At 50.6% G+C, this 17,240-nt stretch overlaps 1 protein-coding gene across 1 annotated transcript; it reads right to left on the bottom strand.

Annotated features, from left to right (window-relative positions):
* Positions 1-13,582: 13,582 nt before the first annotated feature.
* Positions 13,583-15,974, bottom strand: HES2 (hes family bHLH transcription factor 2). Its single transcript, XM_011368474.2, has 4 exons — positions 15,818-15,974; positions 15,630-15,725; positions 15,249-15,348; positions 13,583-15,167 (listed from the first exon to the last, which is right to left on the bottom strand). The coding sequence occupies exons 1-4, from the start codon at positions 15,860-15,862 to the stop codon at positions 14,911-14,913; spliced, it is 498 nt and encodes a 165-aa protein (XP_011366776.1). The 5' UTR covers positions 15,863-15,974; the 3' UTR covers positions 13,583-14,910.
* Between the last annotated feature and the right edge of the window lie 1,266 nt (positions 15,975-17,240).

The following is a 17,240-nucleotide window of genomic DNA, read 5'->3' as shown; positions in this document are numbered from 1 at the left end:
CGGTGCCGGCGGGGCATCCTCTCCCCGCGCGGCACATTTTGTGCGTGGCGTTCCGGCCGCCAGGGCCGGGGGGCGGGCGCGGAGGCCCCGCCGCCGTCGCACGGCAGGAAGGCCTCCGGGAGCGAGCGTGGAGGTCTCGCCTTCTAAAAGCAGCCCCTAGAGGAAATCGGAGGCGGTTTCCCGTAAACGGGTGATCATGGCCGATTTGTCGTGGCCTGTACTGTAGGGTGCACGTGGGTGCACAAAACAGGAAGTCAGGAGCCGGCAGGCCCAGCAAGTGCCAGAGCAGCAGCAGCAGCAGCAGCAGCAGCAGCAGCAGCAGCAGCAGCAGCAGCTGCAGCAGCCCCACAAAGCTGCCCAGTTGGGCTGAAGAGAAGCAAGGAACAGACGTCTGTCTACACGACCAGCTGCAAACACTGCAGAGCTAGCCAGGGACCATGACAGCCCAGCCCGGATGTTGTTGTGTCCGGGGTTCTGTAAAGAGAAAATGGTGCTCCGGGGTTAACCACTCGTATATGATTGCCAACCGTTTATGAGGCTGCCCTGTTTTCAAGGGGGATGGTAATGGGGGTGGGGGGCGCCAATCCCTCGGCAAAAACACCACGAGTTATTTTTGCTATAGCGCCGATGGAGTTACACGGTCTCTCTCCTTACACAGCCTGACTTTCCATGTCAGTTTTTTTCTACTTTCTCTTCAAACTACTAAGCCATCTCTACCCTTCTCTCAGAGCTGTTCATACACCCTCCTCTTCTCTTTCTAACTCATTCCCTTCTGTTTTTGTTTCTACTGCTCAATTATTAAGTTCACTAATTCCTTCCAAGTTGCTAAATCCAGTAATCCGTGTCAGAAGTCATTTTACCTGACCTCTCAACAGCACTGAACAGACGTAATCCCTACTTGAAACGTTTACACCTTGCCTTGGGAGCCACCACCGGCTCCTGTTTTTCTGGCCACCTACTGAGCCTTCTCTGCTGGTTCTGCCTCACCTCCTTCCTCTTAGGACTTTGGAGGAGACCTGAGCAGTGCTTGGACTCTTGAGGTCTCATCCTGTCTCATAACTTTTAAGTCCCATCAATTCAGTAACTGCCACATGTCTGTGGCCTGGACTGCACCCCTGAATTCCAGATTCATATGTGCTCTTGCCACCGCTCACTCGGGTTATGTAATAGGCATCTGGCATCCACCGAGCCTTCTCATCTGAGGATGTTTGGATCCCTTCCAGTGCTCAAGCTAACCCAGGAGTCATCCTTGACCCCAGAATCTCCCACACCTCTCGCCAAACCCATAAGCAAATTCTGTCACCTTTACATTCAAAAGAAGTCTAGAATGTGGTCACTTTCCGTGGCATTCAAAAATCTGCCTACACCTACCTCCCAAAGTCTGGCCTCAACTACCTCAGCCTCCCCCTCACCACTGAGTTCCAGCCTCTCTGCCATCCCTGATAATCCATGAATATACTGGGACCACTCTTCCCTGGGGACCCGTGTGGCCCACCCGTTCACGTTCTCAGTTCGTTACACTATCTAAAATTACAGTTCCCCAAACTTCCTGACCTCCTCCTTGTTTTTTCTCTTAGTACTTAATACCATTAAACAGATATTTTGCTCATCTATTTATTGAGTCTCCCTCAACTAGGATGTATGTTCCATGCGGGCGTGAGTATTTGACTGTTTTGTTCATTGCCGCATCCCAAGCTCCTAGAAGAGTCCTTCGCACATAATAGGTACTCGATAAATATTTTATGGATGATTGAATAGGGGTTTACAACAGCAATATATTTAACAACAGTATATCACGTTCTCACACTCTCTTTGGACTAGAAATAGTATCCAAAAATTGTCATTTAAAAAACAAACGTATTTAAATAATTTCATCTAATATTTGTGGAAAGATACTGAAGATACTGTTGATACTGGTAACCTTTTGGAAGAAGGACTAGGAGTAAGGTCTTTACTTTTCACTTATATGTTTTTGTGCTGTTATCTAACTACTCATCTAATATCTTTTCATGTCAATATGGAGTATCGGATATAAAGCAGCAGAGACTCTCATACACTGTTGGGAATATAAATTGGTGTAATCTCTGGAAAATAGATTTTAAAAAGTTACTAAAGTTGAAAATAGCCACACCCTTTACCCAGCAATTCCATTCCTAGGTATACATCCTATATATCGAGTCTGAGCACCCCCACACACACTTCAAAGAGAGCTCATAGCAACACTGTAATAACCACAAACTGGAAATAACTCAAATGCCCATCAACAGGAGACTGGATCGATAGGTCGTAGTATACTCATCAATGGAGTACCATGAAATAGCCTTGAAAAACAATGAAATTTATTTACAGACATCGAGGGAGAATTAACAACGTAGAGGAAAAGAGATCCAGAAGGATGTATAGTATCAAACCGTGAACAGAAAGATCTACCCTGCATTTGAACCGTTATCAAAAAGACACCGGATAACAAATACGGGCGAGGATGTGGAGATAAGGGGACCCTGGTGCATTGTTGGTAGGAATATAAGTGGGTACAGCCCCTGTGAAAAACAGCATGGAGGTTCCTCAAGAAATTACAAATAGAATTACTATATATGACCTAGCCATCTCACTTCTGGGTGTCTATCTGAAGGAAACAAAACCGTTATCAAAGATATCTGCACTCCTGTGTTCATTGAAGCATTATTCACAATAGCCAATATATGGAAACAACCTGTGTCCAATGAATGGATCAAGAATATTTGAGATATGCAGTCAGCTCTCTGTATCCATGGGTTCCTCATCCGTGGATATGGAAGGCTAAGGGACTTGAGCATCTTCAGATTTTGGTATCTTTAGGGGTTCCTGAAACCATTCCCTTGCAGATACAGAGGGATGACCGTATATGTACATACATGGAATGGAATATTATTCAGCTTTAAAAGGAAGGAAATTCTGTCATTTGAGGCAACATGGATGGACCCAGAAGGCATCACACCAAGTGAAATAAGCCAGACAGAGAAAGATAAATAATGCATGGTGTTGCTTATACAGTATGTGGAATCTGAAAAAAAATAAATCGAACTCATAGAAACAGTTAAGAAAGTGGTTGCCGGGACTAGAGGGTGGGGAGAATAGGGGAGGTTGATAAAAGAGTACATACTTTCAGCTCTAAGGTGAGTAAGGTCTGAGGATCTAACGCAAAACATAGCGGCTACAGTTGATAACACGGTGTTGCGTAATTGAAGATTCCTAAGAATAAGTCATTAGGAAAACATAAGTAAGTGGTAAAGCTATAAAGAAAAACAAGGAAATGACTGTCACGAAAGTCAAGATCGTGGTTCTCTCTCGATGAGAGAGAGGGTTGTCATCAGGGTGAGTCACACAGGATAGGGAGAATAGGACTCAGTTTTTGTCTCTTGACCTGAGTGATGGTGTACAGGTTTATAATCGGTTTTTAATTGCACACATGTGTATTATGCATTTTCTAGCCGTTATAAGTCATGACTTTAAAAACTAATATATCTGGGAAGTGGGATTACGGACCTTTTTTTCTTTATATTTTTAGGGAAGGAGTGAGCCTAGTGGTTATGGGCGGGGACTATGTAGTCAGATCTATACACTCATATTTTATATTCAGTATTTATTACTTAGACAAGTCACCTACCCACTCTGCCTAAGTTACTTCGTCAGTACTGTAATCACAGTGGTGAGATAGGATAGATTAGGAATGAGAAGCAACAAGCATTCGAAAATATTAACTATTACTATACTTAACTCCATTAAACATATATTTTTTTAAACTGAAAATCGGGTTCTTGTGTATGTTTGAATTTATAACTCAGAACTATGAAAGAGAAGGGGCGTGATGATCGCAAGGCTCGTGCCCCCAAACTCCCCATATTTACCCCGTGCCCTGTCGTCTGACCCATATCTGGGCAAGGCGTGAGACAGAGGCAGGGCAGCAGGCTCGCTGTGGATCCCAGGGAAGATGCTTACAGCTCCGAGTGCCACTGCTTGTCACTTCCTTTGCGTGGGCAAGCAAGGGCTCTGAGTAAACAGAGGGACCTTCCAGCAAGCCTGTGTCCAAAAGTCACCTTAAGGTCACCCCTTGGAGAGATTGGATAGGCGGGCAGAGTCAAGAGGCCTTCTGAGAGGGACATGGAGAGTAACTGCAGATAGAGGGGTTGCCAATCAGAGAGAGAGGCAGCGCGATATTCAGTTCTGAGCAGGGGCACCTAGTCCTACCACGTGAGCGCCCCGCTGGGCTGTATGGCCTTAAACGAGCTCTTCATACATCTGTGCCTTGCTTCTCATATTGGGAAGAATAGGGAGACAATAGTGTTTGCCCAGTTGGGTTACAAAGCACTTGGAACAGTCCCTGGCATGGAAGGAGGACAGTGTGAAGAAAAGCTTTGTGAACTAGCTCTTGGGCAAAGTCAAGCTGCTCTGAGGTCCGGAGGGCGTTCAGACCGCCCTCGTTGGGCGTCCACGAGGAAGACTCCAAGTTCAAGCTGGGATTCCAGTTCTCCAGGGCCCCTTCGTGTCCTCCTGGGCGTCAGGGATAGGACGCAGCCAGGAGAGGGGACCTGGCCCCTTTGCTCACACAGCCTGTTTCTTTTCATGCTAATAATATTTAGCCGTTTTACTAAAGATTTGTGTTTTCCTCGTAAGATTACACCTCTCGTCCACTGAATTCGAGTAGATGAGACTCAGTATGTTTCCAGCAGGAAATTTATGTCAATACGGAATGGGACTCTCTGTTCCCAGGGGGACCCCCAACCTCTCGAGGAGAATGGGCCCTGTGACCTCATTTGTACCCTGCTCCTAACACCTTTCAAACCAAGCCGTGGGGTTCTGACCCCAGAATGAAGCACTCCGAGGAAACCTAAAACGAATAAACGGCCCATTTGAAAGCAGGGCCACGCCAAGAACAAATGGGTCATTACGTGGGGGAGAAAAACGCCCTTGAGTTTAGAATAGGCGCAGATTGATTTTCCAAAAGAAATGTAGCAATCATCTCTTCGACTTTAAGTAGGTCAGACTTTGCATCTAAAATTACGGCCCTGTCCAGGTGCCAGCACGTCGATGGCTTAGTAGGGAGATCTTCTGGGCGTCCTGGCCTATGCCATTGCGGCTCTCTTCGCAGGCCCGGGCTCTGAGCCTGAAGCTCGCTGGCTCCACCTAGTGGCTGAGCGACTTCCTCGCGGTGCCTCCCTTTCCTCTGCTGGGCCCCAGCCTGGGCTCCACTCGCCCTGAGATCTTGATAAAAACCAGAATAAACTTCCCCTTGCTCAAACGTATACCAGGAACCCCGTGATGGCAACGAAAGCCACCCAGAGTCATGTAATCCTACTTATCTCACACGTCTGATAAAAAACTGGGAAATAATTATGTTTCTCAAGGGCCCTGGAGAACAAACAGTGATGTTGGTTTTATGCAGGAGTAGTTGCTGTTGGAAGAACCCAAGGGCCTTTGTTTGCTAGAGACGCTTAAACTGAGCTGCACACGAATGTGTGGGCTGTGAGGGGCACTGCGCCCCGGCTCGCAGCCTCCCAGCCCCGCCGGGCAGAGCGGGCCCCTCAGCGCAGTGCCTGGAAGTCACCGCTCGGCAGAGACAAAGGGCCGCTTTGTGACCCAGCTCCTGCCTGGCGGAGATTTGGGTGAAGCCTCCGACAATCATCACTCAGGGCCGGCTGTCCGCAGGTCGGATTTTACACCAGTGTGCGTGTCCCTGAAGGGGATTCATGACTGGTCGTGGGGAGACTCACCACTTTGGTGACCAAGGTAATTAAGGCATCCCAAGCAGACCCCAGAGCCCTCCTGGCTATGCGGCCTCGAGTAAGTTCCTCGACCCCTCTGAGCTCTCGCATTTTTCTCCTTCGTTCTGTTAATATGGTAGATTACACAGATTGATTTTTTTTTAATGTTAATAAAACCATGCATTTCTAATATAAACCCCACTTGGTCGTGATGTATTTTATAGATTGCTGTATTCGTCTGGGTGATATTAAGGATGTTTGCATCTGTGTTCATTTGTAGTTTTGTTTTCTTGTCATTTTTCTGCCTGGTTTCGGCATCATGTTAATATTGGCCTCATCGGATGAGTTAGTATAGAATTGATATTATTTCCTTTTTTTAAAAAATATTATTTCTTCCTTAAATATTTTATATAAGATTACCGGTGAAGCCATCTGAATCTTGAATTTTCTTTGTGAATTCAAGAAGATTTAACTTCTAAAGTTTATTTTCTAAGAGACATAAGAAATATAGGGTTATTCGAGTTTTCTATTTCTTTTTGAATCACTTTTGGTAATTCGTGTCTTTTGAGGAATTTGTCACTTCATTTAAAATTGTCCTTAATATTCCCTTAGGAGTCTTTCAAGTTCTGTGGCACCTGTAGTGGTTTCTCTATTGATTACTTGAAACTTGTCGCTTTTTTCTTGATTAGTCAAGCTTCATTTGTCAATTTTATTGATGACTTTGAGAAATCAGCTTTTCAAGAATTTTCTCTATTTTCTATTTTTTAGATTTCTGTGCCTATCTTTATCACCCCTTTCTTTCATGGACTAGGGGTTTATTTGGCTTCTTAAGGTAGAAGCTTAGATAGATCATTGATTTTAGACCTTACTTTTCTAGTATGATCCTTTAAAGTTATAAATTGAGCTCCAAGCCACGTTTCGACTGTATCCCACAAGTTTCGATGTGATCTGTTTTCATCTCCATTGACTTCATTACACTTCCTAGTTTCCTTGTGATTTCATCTCTGACTTATGGGTTAAAAGTCTGTTGTTTGATTTCTAAGTATCTGGGGATTTTTCTAGATAGCTTTCCAGTGCTGGTTTTTAACTGAATTCTGTTGTAGTCAAAAAACACACTCTGTACATTTCCAATCCCTTTAAGTCTATTGAAACGCTCCTTTTATGGCCCAGCATACGGCCCATCTTGGTGACTGCTGATGTCAGGTGCAAGGCTGTAGAAGAGTCAGTTAGGTCAAGTGTTTCGATAGTATTGTTCAAGTCTTCTGTAGCCTTACTGATTTTCGTTCTACTTGCTTTATCGATTACTCTGATAAGAGTGTTGAAATCCCTAACTATAATAGTGGTTTTAACTATTTCTTTTAGCCGTCAGTTTTCGCTTTGTGTGTTTTAAAGCCCTGTTACTAAGCACGTATACAGTTAGAATTTTTATGTCTTCTTGATGAAGTGATTCTTTTATCATTATGAAATGTCCCACTTTATCGTTGATAATATTTCATGTTCTGAAATCTATTTTGCCTGATGCTAATATGGCTACTCCAGCTTTCTTTCGATTAGTGTTGATAATATTTATCTTTGTATTAGTCAGAGGAACCAGTGGGAGATATATAGATATATATGGAGAAAGAGAAAGAGATTGATTTATTATGAGATTATGGGGAGCTGCCTCACATGATGAGGTGGAGAAGTCCCTTGATCTGCTATCTGTGAGCTGGACACCCAGGAAGGTCGGTGGTATCCATCTAAGTCTGAAGCATGAAAACCAGGGGTGTAAGTCCCTGTCCCACCCTGGGGAGGGCCGTCTATCTTACTGAGTCTTCCGATTCAACTGCTGACCTTACTGGGGAACACCCTCACGCTCACCCCCAGAAATATTTAATCTAGGCATTCTGTGGCCAGTCAAGTTGACATGTGAAATTAACCATCGCCATCCTCCTGTCTTTTTATGTTAAGTTTCTGTCTCTGTATTTAAAGCGTGTTTCTTCAGCAACACACACTGGGGTTACTTACCATGGCAAATGAGGATAGAGGAAAACTTCAAGAAATCAATTAAGGCTGTTCATTTTCCAAATCACGGGGTCCTCTCCAGGCGTATCTGATTTCCTCTCGCTCTTCCTCTGTATGGTGTTGGTGACCGAGGCTTCACCGTATGCCTTCTAATTGACTTTAGTTTCTTCTCCATTATCACCTTCATCTCTAGTGAGACTCTCTCGGTCTCATTCTAGACCCTTCAGAGCTGCTCTAACCAAATCCAAATATTGGAGGGGAAAAAAAAAAGGCGTGGAAGGGGGTCCCACAGAAGAAAAGAAATAAAGTGTGCTTCTCGTGGAACCGCACACGGTAGCAGGGTCTTGCATTTTTATGTCGTCTGGCAATATTCACCTTTTTCTTGGAGCGTTTAGACTATTTATTCCTAATGAGATTATCAATGTGCTTGGGTTTAAGTCTATCATTTGCTGTTTGTTTTTCTGTTTGTTCCATCTGTCCTTTGCTCTTTTTGTCCCTCCTCCCCTGCCCTGTTTTGGATTTTTTTTTTTTTTTAATATATAATTCTTTATCGTCTCCACATTTTGTCTTCTTCACTAGACCTGTACTATGGCAGCAGTTCCCAGGTCCTCCCGTGGACCGCTGGAGGTCCCTAAGACCCTTCCAGGGGACCCGCGAGCTAAAAACTGTTTTATAATTATACCGAAATGTTATTTTCTTTTTTTTCCATTCTCGTTCTTTCACAAATATGCAGCGTTTTCCCAGAGGCTACTCGATGCGTGATGATATCATGAAATGAAATGAGTCACCATTTGGGAGATCTGCATAACACAGGGAACCAATATTGTTCAGATAACTAATGCGCGTTGTTACATAATCACGCACAGGTAAAAGATTTATTCAAACGCCAGCTAGATCAATGGAGTGTAACGTAAGGGAACGTGAAAAAATAGTACATCTGCATTCGGTTGACCTTTAAGACACTAACACTTGTTGGGTTTGGTGTAGTATCAAAGAAAAACATGCACAACTTTCTGAAAAGACTATTAAAATGCTCTTCCCTTTTCCAGCTATATTTTTATATGAGGCCAGGTTTTCGTGGCATACTTCAGCCTTGTCACAGTGCAGAAGTGGATAGAAGGCCCCCGCTGTCCTTTATTAGCACAGGTAGCAAGTAAGTAGGCTAATAACTAGAGTTATTGTCTAGCCTGGCTGGGGCATGCTGAGCCTGATATTGGGGGGCAGGGGCCATGCCCCAGAGGAGATGCAAGTTCTAGAGAGAGCACGTGAGATTGGATTCTGAGGGCACTGAGTCAAAGAGGGTGGAAAATAGAGCTGGCCAAGGCAGAGTGTATTGCTTTGGGAGCATTGTCCAGGATACTGGATGGACTGCCCTGGCGTCGAGAGGGTGCCGTCGTGCTGCTGAGATGACTCTGGTCGTGTGGGCAAGGTGACAGCTCACACCAAGTGAGGCCGGCTGTGCGTAAGAGGCTCAGAGAAGGAGCCATGCTACGATAGACGTGCTTTACAAGGCTGGAAAAACTAGCAAATGAGTAGTTTTCTTGGGAGGACCCAACAGATACACCATTTAGCAAGTGAGTAAGGAAGGGCTAGAGCGGAGCGGTAGCCGACAGTAGGAGATGCCATTAAGGGACCAGGATCCTGTCATCCTGGGATGATGGACTCCAAACCGTCAGACACCCAGTGGCAGTGCCTAACTGTTACAAGCCAGGAGATCAGAATTATTCTAACGAGTGGCAAAGACAGGGTGGAAGCCAGGGAGGCCTGACCCACAGAGGGTAATGGACATGACTAAAAGAGCCTGGCATCCAGAAGGGTAAAATAGATGGGCAGCCAGTCAGGGCACTGCTTGGTCTGTCCAATGAAAGGAAACAGGATGGACCATCAGAGACTGGGGCAGTGACCTCAATAAAACATAACCATCCCTTCCTTGCTCGCCTTCCCTACCTTAGACAGGTTTCGGGTCCAGAACCCACAACTTGGAGTACAGGTATATAGTAATGGCTTCCCTTGGCCTTCTCCAAAGGAATCTGTGATGCTTGTTTGGATAACTGTATCCCAGGAGAGGTGGAACGTGCAAACGTTTCTAGGAATATCAGACCTAGAGTCCAAGTTCACAGCCTCCTTAGAGATCTTCAGTGTCACCACATGTCCTCCTTTGAATAGAGACATGGTGGAGGCCAGGTGACAAATAAGTCCAGGTCCTATCTGGCTCTCGATGGGTCCACTGGGCGTGTGGACACTGTGGTCATTTTTCTGGTGCCTAAATGTATAACTGGATTACAGAGACTTGATATTTGACACAACCCGCCTGTGGCCTGTGGGGTGAGAGCGGTCACAGGGGGGAAGGTCAAGTGTAAACCTCCTGGAGTTCAGCATCTGACCTACGGGGACCAGCTTGACGACATGGGGATTCTAAGAACATAGAATGGTGAGGTCGCGTGAGAGTTTTTCACTCTAGGTTTGTTTACATGGCTCCGTCGCCATCAGAGAGCCCCGAGGCTTTCTGTACCTGGGCTAACCTTGACAGTTATACTGCTGAGGCTGGGAGAATGAAGGACTCAGTGAAATTAAAGAGAAAACAAAGATGTATAAAACCAGATACAAGAAAAATGAGTGACGCATAGCGGGAAAATCGATGTCTCTTAATTTAATACTTTCCCATGCCACGCTTCATTTGGGAGCAAAGCATTGCCCCACATCTGTCATCACATATAATTTTTTAAAAATAAGTGTTAATTTTGGCATGGAAGGATGATAAGCCACCATCAAATTAAAGTATGTATATGCATAAGTTGCTAAAGTTATATTACATGACTAACACATTGTTTTGTTGGAAAGTGTAAACTTCGAAACGGCCCTTCACCAAGACACTAAGTCTAAGCAATCTGGATCCCCAGAGCGGTTAAAGGTGGGTGCTGCCCTTACAGGACCTGAAGGCGCATTGCAGCTTCCTCTAACTGACAGTCTAGTTCCTGCGAAAGCCAGGTGGATCCTGGAGAGCAACCTACCGCAAACTCCATCACGTAGCAGTCTCAGGCGCGGACATGCTTGTGTTTTGGTGGTAAAACACACATCGAGTTTATCATCTGAACCGCTCTCCAGTCTGCAGATCGGTGCTTGTGCAACCATCACTACCATCCGTCTCCAGAACCCTTGTGATCATGCAAAACTGGAACTGTACCCACAGAACACAAACTCCCTCTCCACCCCACCCCACCCCGCCCACCTTCTCCAGCCCGTGGCACCTGCCATTCCCAGATGCGGGGGCTTTGCTGGCACAGATCAACCTGTCCTCGGGTTAATAAGATGAGGCTGTTCACTCAGACACAGGAAATCAGAACCCCTGGAGGGGCACCTGGAAATCTCCATTTCATGAGCTCCCCAGATAGGAGTAAAAGGAAAAAAAATGCCGTAAATGATGAAAACGTTTGTGTAAAACATGTATCTTTTCACGTAGAGCCTGTAATGAAGGAGCACAGCGAATGGAAAGCATTTATCTTGTCGGTTGAGCAGATCACGAGTCCATTGGGGGCAGAGGTGGCTTTTCTGTGAGGCTGATGAGGTGTAAGCTTGGAGCTGCTCAGAGTTTAGACATGGAGAAGTAGAATGTTCTAGGAGCAGAGAGGAGGAGGCCAGGGTTGCCACCAGGAAGCATTTCTATGGAAGTGTGTCTGGCAAATTGCTTAGAAAGAACCCAAAAGGATGACACGTCAGTCTGTGGGCGCCACTGGTTTGATGTGACTTATTTTCATTCTGAACAAGTATTCATTTTTATAATAAGTCTATACTCATAATTATATATATGTACGTATGCGTGCGTGTGTGTGTGTGTGTGTGTGTGTATATATTTTTTTCTATTTTTTACAGACGGCCTCAAAATGTAGTCCCCACACAGCTTAGATTTGCTTCTGTGAACCCCGAGGTTTTTAACATACTGCACCCCGAGACAGATGGCTCTCGGGCCCACCGTCCACAACAAAACCAGCAGCAGACACATATTCAACTCAGAATCTCCCTTTTTCAACTCCAGGCCAGGGAACACCTCCTTCACAAGTGGGGCGGGTCCTGTGACTAGCCACCCACCCCTGCTCCCTGCTGCCTGCCAGTGGACCTCTGGGGCGCCCTCTAGCCTTGTTCCCACGCTCCTGAAACCATTCGACATTTTATTATGGCTGTTTTAAGCACCTGGGGCTTTGCCAGGGCCTCTCAAAACCCAGACTGAAACTAGTTGCTCACTGCGACTCCTCAGTAGGTGGTTGGCTTCTCCCTGACATCGCATGCCCGGGCAGCTCTCTGCAGGGCGAGCACCTGGCTGCACAGTGACACACACACACATGCACACGCACACGCACTCGCACACTCAGCACCCCAGAGACACAGCCACACTGATGAGGAGCTCAGACAAGATGTAAAGCCAAGGAAACAACCCCACTGGCTGGATTAGTTCTTTTCTGGAACAGCTGGAACCACCTGGCTTATTTTGAAAAAGAAAATATGGCCTGATGTTTAGAATAGGAGGTGGCTACAAGTGATGGGGGAGGCGCCCCTCTCTCCTGCCATGGTCTCCAGAGGGGTCGCCCCAAAGCATGGTAGGGAGGGTTCTGCAGAGCGGTGGATCTTTCCAGACCCCTCCCCACAGCCTGCGTGCATTCCACTCCTGTCCAGATAAACCAGTGGGGACTCAGCCACAGAGTCCGGGCTTCGCAGGCGGAGCAGAGCGATTTGTAAATGTTTGTGAGGGGAGGCCTCCTTGGCAACCTGCTCTTTATGCTCCCTCATGACAAGGAGATTTGACCTCTCCAAATTAACTGGTACCAGGGGACAGGTGGGGCCCGGCCCCAGCCTGAGTCTCCCAGACAGCTCAGTGCTCTGGTTGTCCTTGAGTCACTGGATCATTTCACCCACTGGTTTATGAGGAACACGCCAACCGAGCGTGATGACCAGACAGAGTTAGAGGCAGTCATGGGGCCATGGCAGAAAGGGCAGTGCGAGACCGGCCACTGGGCACAGCGTGGACCTCGCTATGGATTATGAAATCCTCTCGGAATGAGGTAGCCTCCCTTCCACAGAGAAAAAGCCCACGTGGCCCCGTGCTCACCTTTGGCTGTCAGACAGGGGCTGGGCCTACTGGGGCCAGGAGGAGGATGTCTGCTGGGAGGAGGGTGTCTGCTGGGAGGAGGGTGTCTGCGTCCAGTTTCACAAGCCCCGCAGTGACCTCAGGGCACCTCTTACACATCCCTGCTAGGAAGCTGGCTTCTCCCCTCAGGCCCGGAACCTTACCCGCCTGGGCCTGTCCCAGCTTCCTGGCGACCAGGTTGGCCGACAGGCCCAGGTGCCCAGAATGCCTGGCCCTGTGAGTCACTGGCTTATCTACGCGTCCCCTCCCTGGCTGCTTGCATTTTATAGCTTGGTTGGGGTCAGGTCAATGAGAGTCACAGAGCCTGGGACCTAGACGGGCCTTGGAAACAAGAAGTGACAGATACGGCTGCAGGAAAGACAGGGGCTTTTGTTTGTTCGTTCTTCCCGGGTTTTAAATCTGTATTGAAAGTTCTTTTTTATGGGGACATGCTGCAGCCAGCCCAGTGTACGCCGGATGCGGAGTTCTTGACCCAAGGAAGAAACTCCAGCTCACGTGCAGTGAGTGTGGGCTTGCGGGTTACCTGTATCTCAGCAGGGTAGTCGCCAGCCGTCTTGAATTCTCAGGAACAGGCAAAAGCAAGCGGAAACTACCTTCCCTGCTTTCCAAACTGGCTGGGAGCACAGGCCCCAGGGGCAGAAGTTGAGGCAAAAGCCAGGCTGTCCAGGGTACGGTATATCAGGGTCTGGTCACATCACCCGTTCGTTAGCCCACCGTGTTTATTGAGGACCCACTGAGTGCCTAGTGCCTTGGGGACATAGAGGTGCCCTCAGTCCCAGCCTTGCCCTCCAGGAGCTGACAGTCCAGCCAGCTGGGCCCAGAAAAGACACCTTGCTAGAGGCTCGCCCTGTTATCTTAACAGTTACTTCTTCAATAACATGCACAGCTTCCCCACATCCTGCCATCAAATCACTGCCAAGGTCATCATGGGTTTAGTGACACCCTCCATCCCTCATCAGCTCTGTCTTCTTGCCCCTAGGGCCCTGGTCCTTCGTTCAGGCTGTTGGACTAGGCACCGGGGAGGTCACTCCCACTCTCCTACTCCTGTGAAATGGTGGGAACATGACTGCCTTCTCTTGGGCACCCACCACTGGGATCTGTGGGCCCCTCCCTGAGCCTTCACAGGCTCTCCTGGCTTCCGCAGGGAAGAGAGAAAAGTCTTAAGAACGAGTTGCTTGCAGGAACCCACCTCGAAGAGCAGCAGGGAGCAGTTTGCAAGACGACACGAGGAAAGGTGTTTCCTAGTCTTTCGCCTGCTGTTATCCCTTGAATTTCTGCTGATGCGTCATGGGTCCTGGTCCCCTCTCTATGCTGGCCTCCTTGAAGCCACAAGGCTCCCTCATTCTTTTCCCGCCCCTTCCTCACCTGGTACATATACCAGGTTAAATTAATGCTTGAGGAAATAAATCCTCCCAAGACCATCTAGCAAAGTCCCCGCCCCCCAGTGACTCAGAGACCCTGCTGCATCTAGTCTCTCCAACTGGAGGTGTCAGGCAGGCGAGCCCAGAAGTGTAGGTGATGGCTCCCGCACCTGCAGAGCCCCTCAGGTCATTGCTTCTGTGTGCCCAGAGGTTCCCAAGCAGAGCTGTCAAGGAGGCAGGTTCCAGAAGGGCTGGGAGGGCAGGGACCAGTCAGATCAGATGGCTGCACCTGGCTCAGGTGAGCTCCTAGCCCAGGCCTTGGGCTGGTGCCAGTGCTGGGGCAGGTGTGTTGACAGTCCCAGCAGCTGTGGCTGGCCCAGTCCTAGAGCCACCAGCCACAGAGAGGGTGTGGGGTTTCATCCTCCACTGCAGCCACCTTCCCCAGACACCCCAAGTTGGCAGTGAGGCAGGGCCTCTTCCCTTATGTCCTCGAGCTGAGTCCCCCAGGTCTTCCATCCAGATCCCAAACATCGGCTGTTGCTTTGGCTGTGGGCGCTGGGCTGATCCCTCGTGGTGGGAATGACAGTCATCACCAAGAGCTTCTTCAGTCCGTCCAGCCTCCAGGTGCCTCTCAGTCAGCAGGGTCGGTGGACCCGCCAGGGGGCTACCACGGCCGCCAGAGGCCTGGGCGACAAGGTGGCGCAGGCGGCGAGGGCATGGGGGCGGGCGGCGGGGAGGGCAAGGGAGGGCCACAGAAGTCCCCAGCGCTCCCGCCGTCAGGGGTGGCGCCGGCCGCCCTCCGCCGCAGATGCTCCAACAGGCGAGCGCTCACGGCAGGATCCAGGACGCGGCAGGCTGGCAGCACGCGGGTCAGTCGCTCCAGGCAGGCGCGGTAGCCCTCGCGGTAGCTGTCCGGGGGCGCTGCGGGAGGAGAAGCCTGTGAGGCGTGGGGTGAGGCGCGGGACGGGGGGCGCGGAGCAGGGCTGGGGCGGAGTCACTCACTGGGCGCTGCCCGGGGGCAGGAGGACGCAGGCTGGTCCTGCAGGAAGCGCACGGTCATTTCCAGGATATCCGCCTTCTCCAGCTTAGAGTAGCGGGAGCTCTGCGCCCGGCCACCAAGGGAGAGTGACAGAAAAACGGACAACCAAGATACATCTCTGGCAGGCTGCCTGAGCACCGCGATCTTGCCAGAAGCTGGGTGCCCGGCGCGCAACGGTCCACGGTGGGTCGGCTGCTCCAGGCCAAACGCATCGGGGTTCTGCCTTGGGCGACGCGCGGAGCCCCCTCGCCGGTTCCTGGGGCAGAGGCACCTCGGCCCGCCCGCCCTCCTCGCCCTGCGTCCCAGGACCCCCAACCCCAGCCCCTCAGTGCCCCGGCACTCACCTCCCTGCCCAGCAGCGGCAGGATGAGTCCCTTGAGCTGCTTCAAGCTCTCGTTGATGCGCGCGCGGCGGCGCTTCTCCAGCAGCGGCTTCAAGCTCTACGGGCGGACACCAAGGCCGCGGTAAAGCGAGTCGCAATCTAGCCCCTAGTCCCGGGCGCTCCGCCCCAGTCCCAGTCCCCAGCTCCTACCTTACGAAGTTCTGCCGCATCTCCCGCCCTCCGAGGCAGCCCCATGCTCCCGTGGCGAAGCGGCGCCGCTGCGGGCCGGGTGCGTGAGAGACGCGCGCCCGCCTCCACGCAGAGCAGAGACCTGAGTCTGGGAGGGAAGTCACAGGAGGGCGCGGCTCCAGCGGGCGCCAGTGGAGAGCGCGCCACGCCCGCAGCCCGGCTTTAAAAAGGCGGTGTTACCCGCCCCGCCCCGCCCCGCCCCGCCCCGCCCCGCAGAGTCAGGCCGCCTGCGGGTCCCACCTCTCCGCTTTGTTCCTGCGCGTGCTGGAGCTGGGAGCGGGTCGGCAGAGCCCCAGGGATCTCGCTCCAGGCCTCCGCGTCCCATCTGCAGTGGGGTCGCAGGCCCAGGGCACCCCCCCACCCGAGCGCCTGCAGGGGTGTGCGTGTGTGCCATCGCAGCCCTGTCCCGGCGGGCAGGAGGCGCATGCGTGACGCCAGACCTCGCCTTGCTCAGGCTGCGGTCCCTCCTTGTTCAGCGCCTCCTCTGAACTCCGCCCTAGGCTCAGGCAGGGGACCCGGTGGCAGCCAGACCACCAAGACCCAAGACTCAGGGAGCTCGCACGCGAGTTTCTGCTACCAGGAGAGATTCGCCCCGGCAGTTGCTCTGCGGACAGGAGGGTCTGAGCAGGAAGGGGAAACCGAGGCCCAGGGAGAGGTCTCAGCTTGGTCAGGTCCTGGCCGCTGAGAGCTGGCCGAAGCTGGACTAGGCCTCGGCCACTGGACTGCCTGGCCAGGGTTCCCCTTCCTCGGTTTTGAATGGGGAAACTGAGGTCCAGAGAAGACCGGGCAACCCAGGAGCCCTCGGAACTCATTTTCATTTTAACTGGCTCCAGCTCCGGTTCCCACTCGTGGGACAGGCGGGCGGTTGTGGGTGCCGGCTCTCCGCTGCTTGCTTTGGTTCCAGCAGCCGCTAGGCCCGCCTCCTCACCGCGTGGCCGTTGCTGCAGCAAACTGGCTGGGCGTCCTCGGCCCATCTGCTCGGCGCCGCCCTCCCCCAACCGGCTGGCGGGGCAACGGCCACCATGCCCGGAAGGTACTGCGGACTGCCCCGCCAACCCACTGGGCGGACGGTGGGCGGACCCACCCAGCTAGGCCTGGAGGAGGCACCGTGGAAGACGCAGAGCCGGGAAGACGCTGTCCAGGGTGCTGAACACATCCACCCCCCCCCCCCCCCCCTCCTGCCACGTGCTTCCCCAGCAGGTCCCAAGAAGACCAGCGTGCCCATCAGGAAGGGGCTCCGAGCAGCCTGGGTGAGAGGGAGCGTGGGCTACCGTACCCGTCTGCCACGCAAAGGGCCAAATGGCCACCATTTATGAAGCATGTACTGTGTGCCAAGCTCAGGGCCAAGAGCTTTTTGGCTCTACCCTCCATTAACTCCCATAAC

This window comes from Pteropus vampyrus, unplaced genomic scaffold (genome assembly GCF_000151845.1).
Source record: "Pteropus vampyrus isolate Shadow unplaced genomic scaffold, Pvam_2.0 Scaffold142, whole genome shotgun sequence".
Classification (NCBI taxonomy): Eukaryota; Metazoa; Chordata; class Mammalia; order Chiroptera; family Pteropodidae; genus Pteropus; species Pteropus vampyrus.
This window is presented reverse-complemented; position numbering and strand designations above follow the sequence as displayed.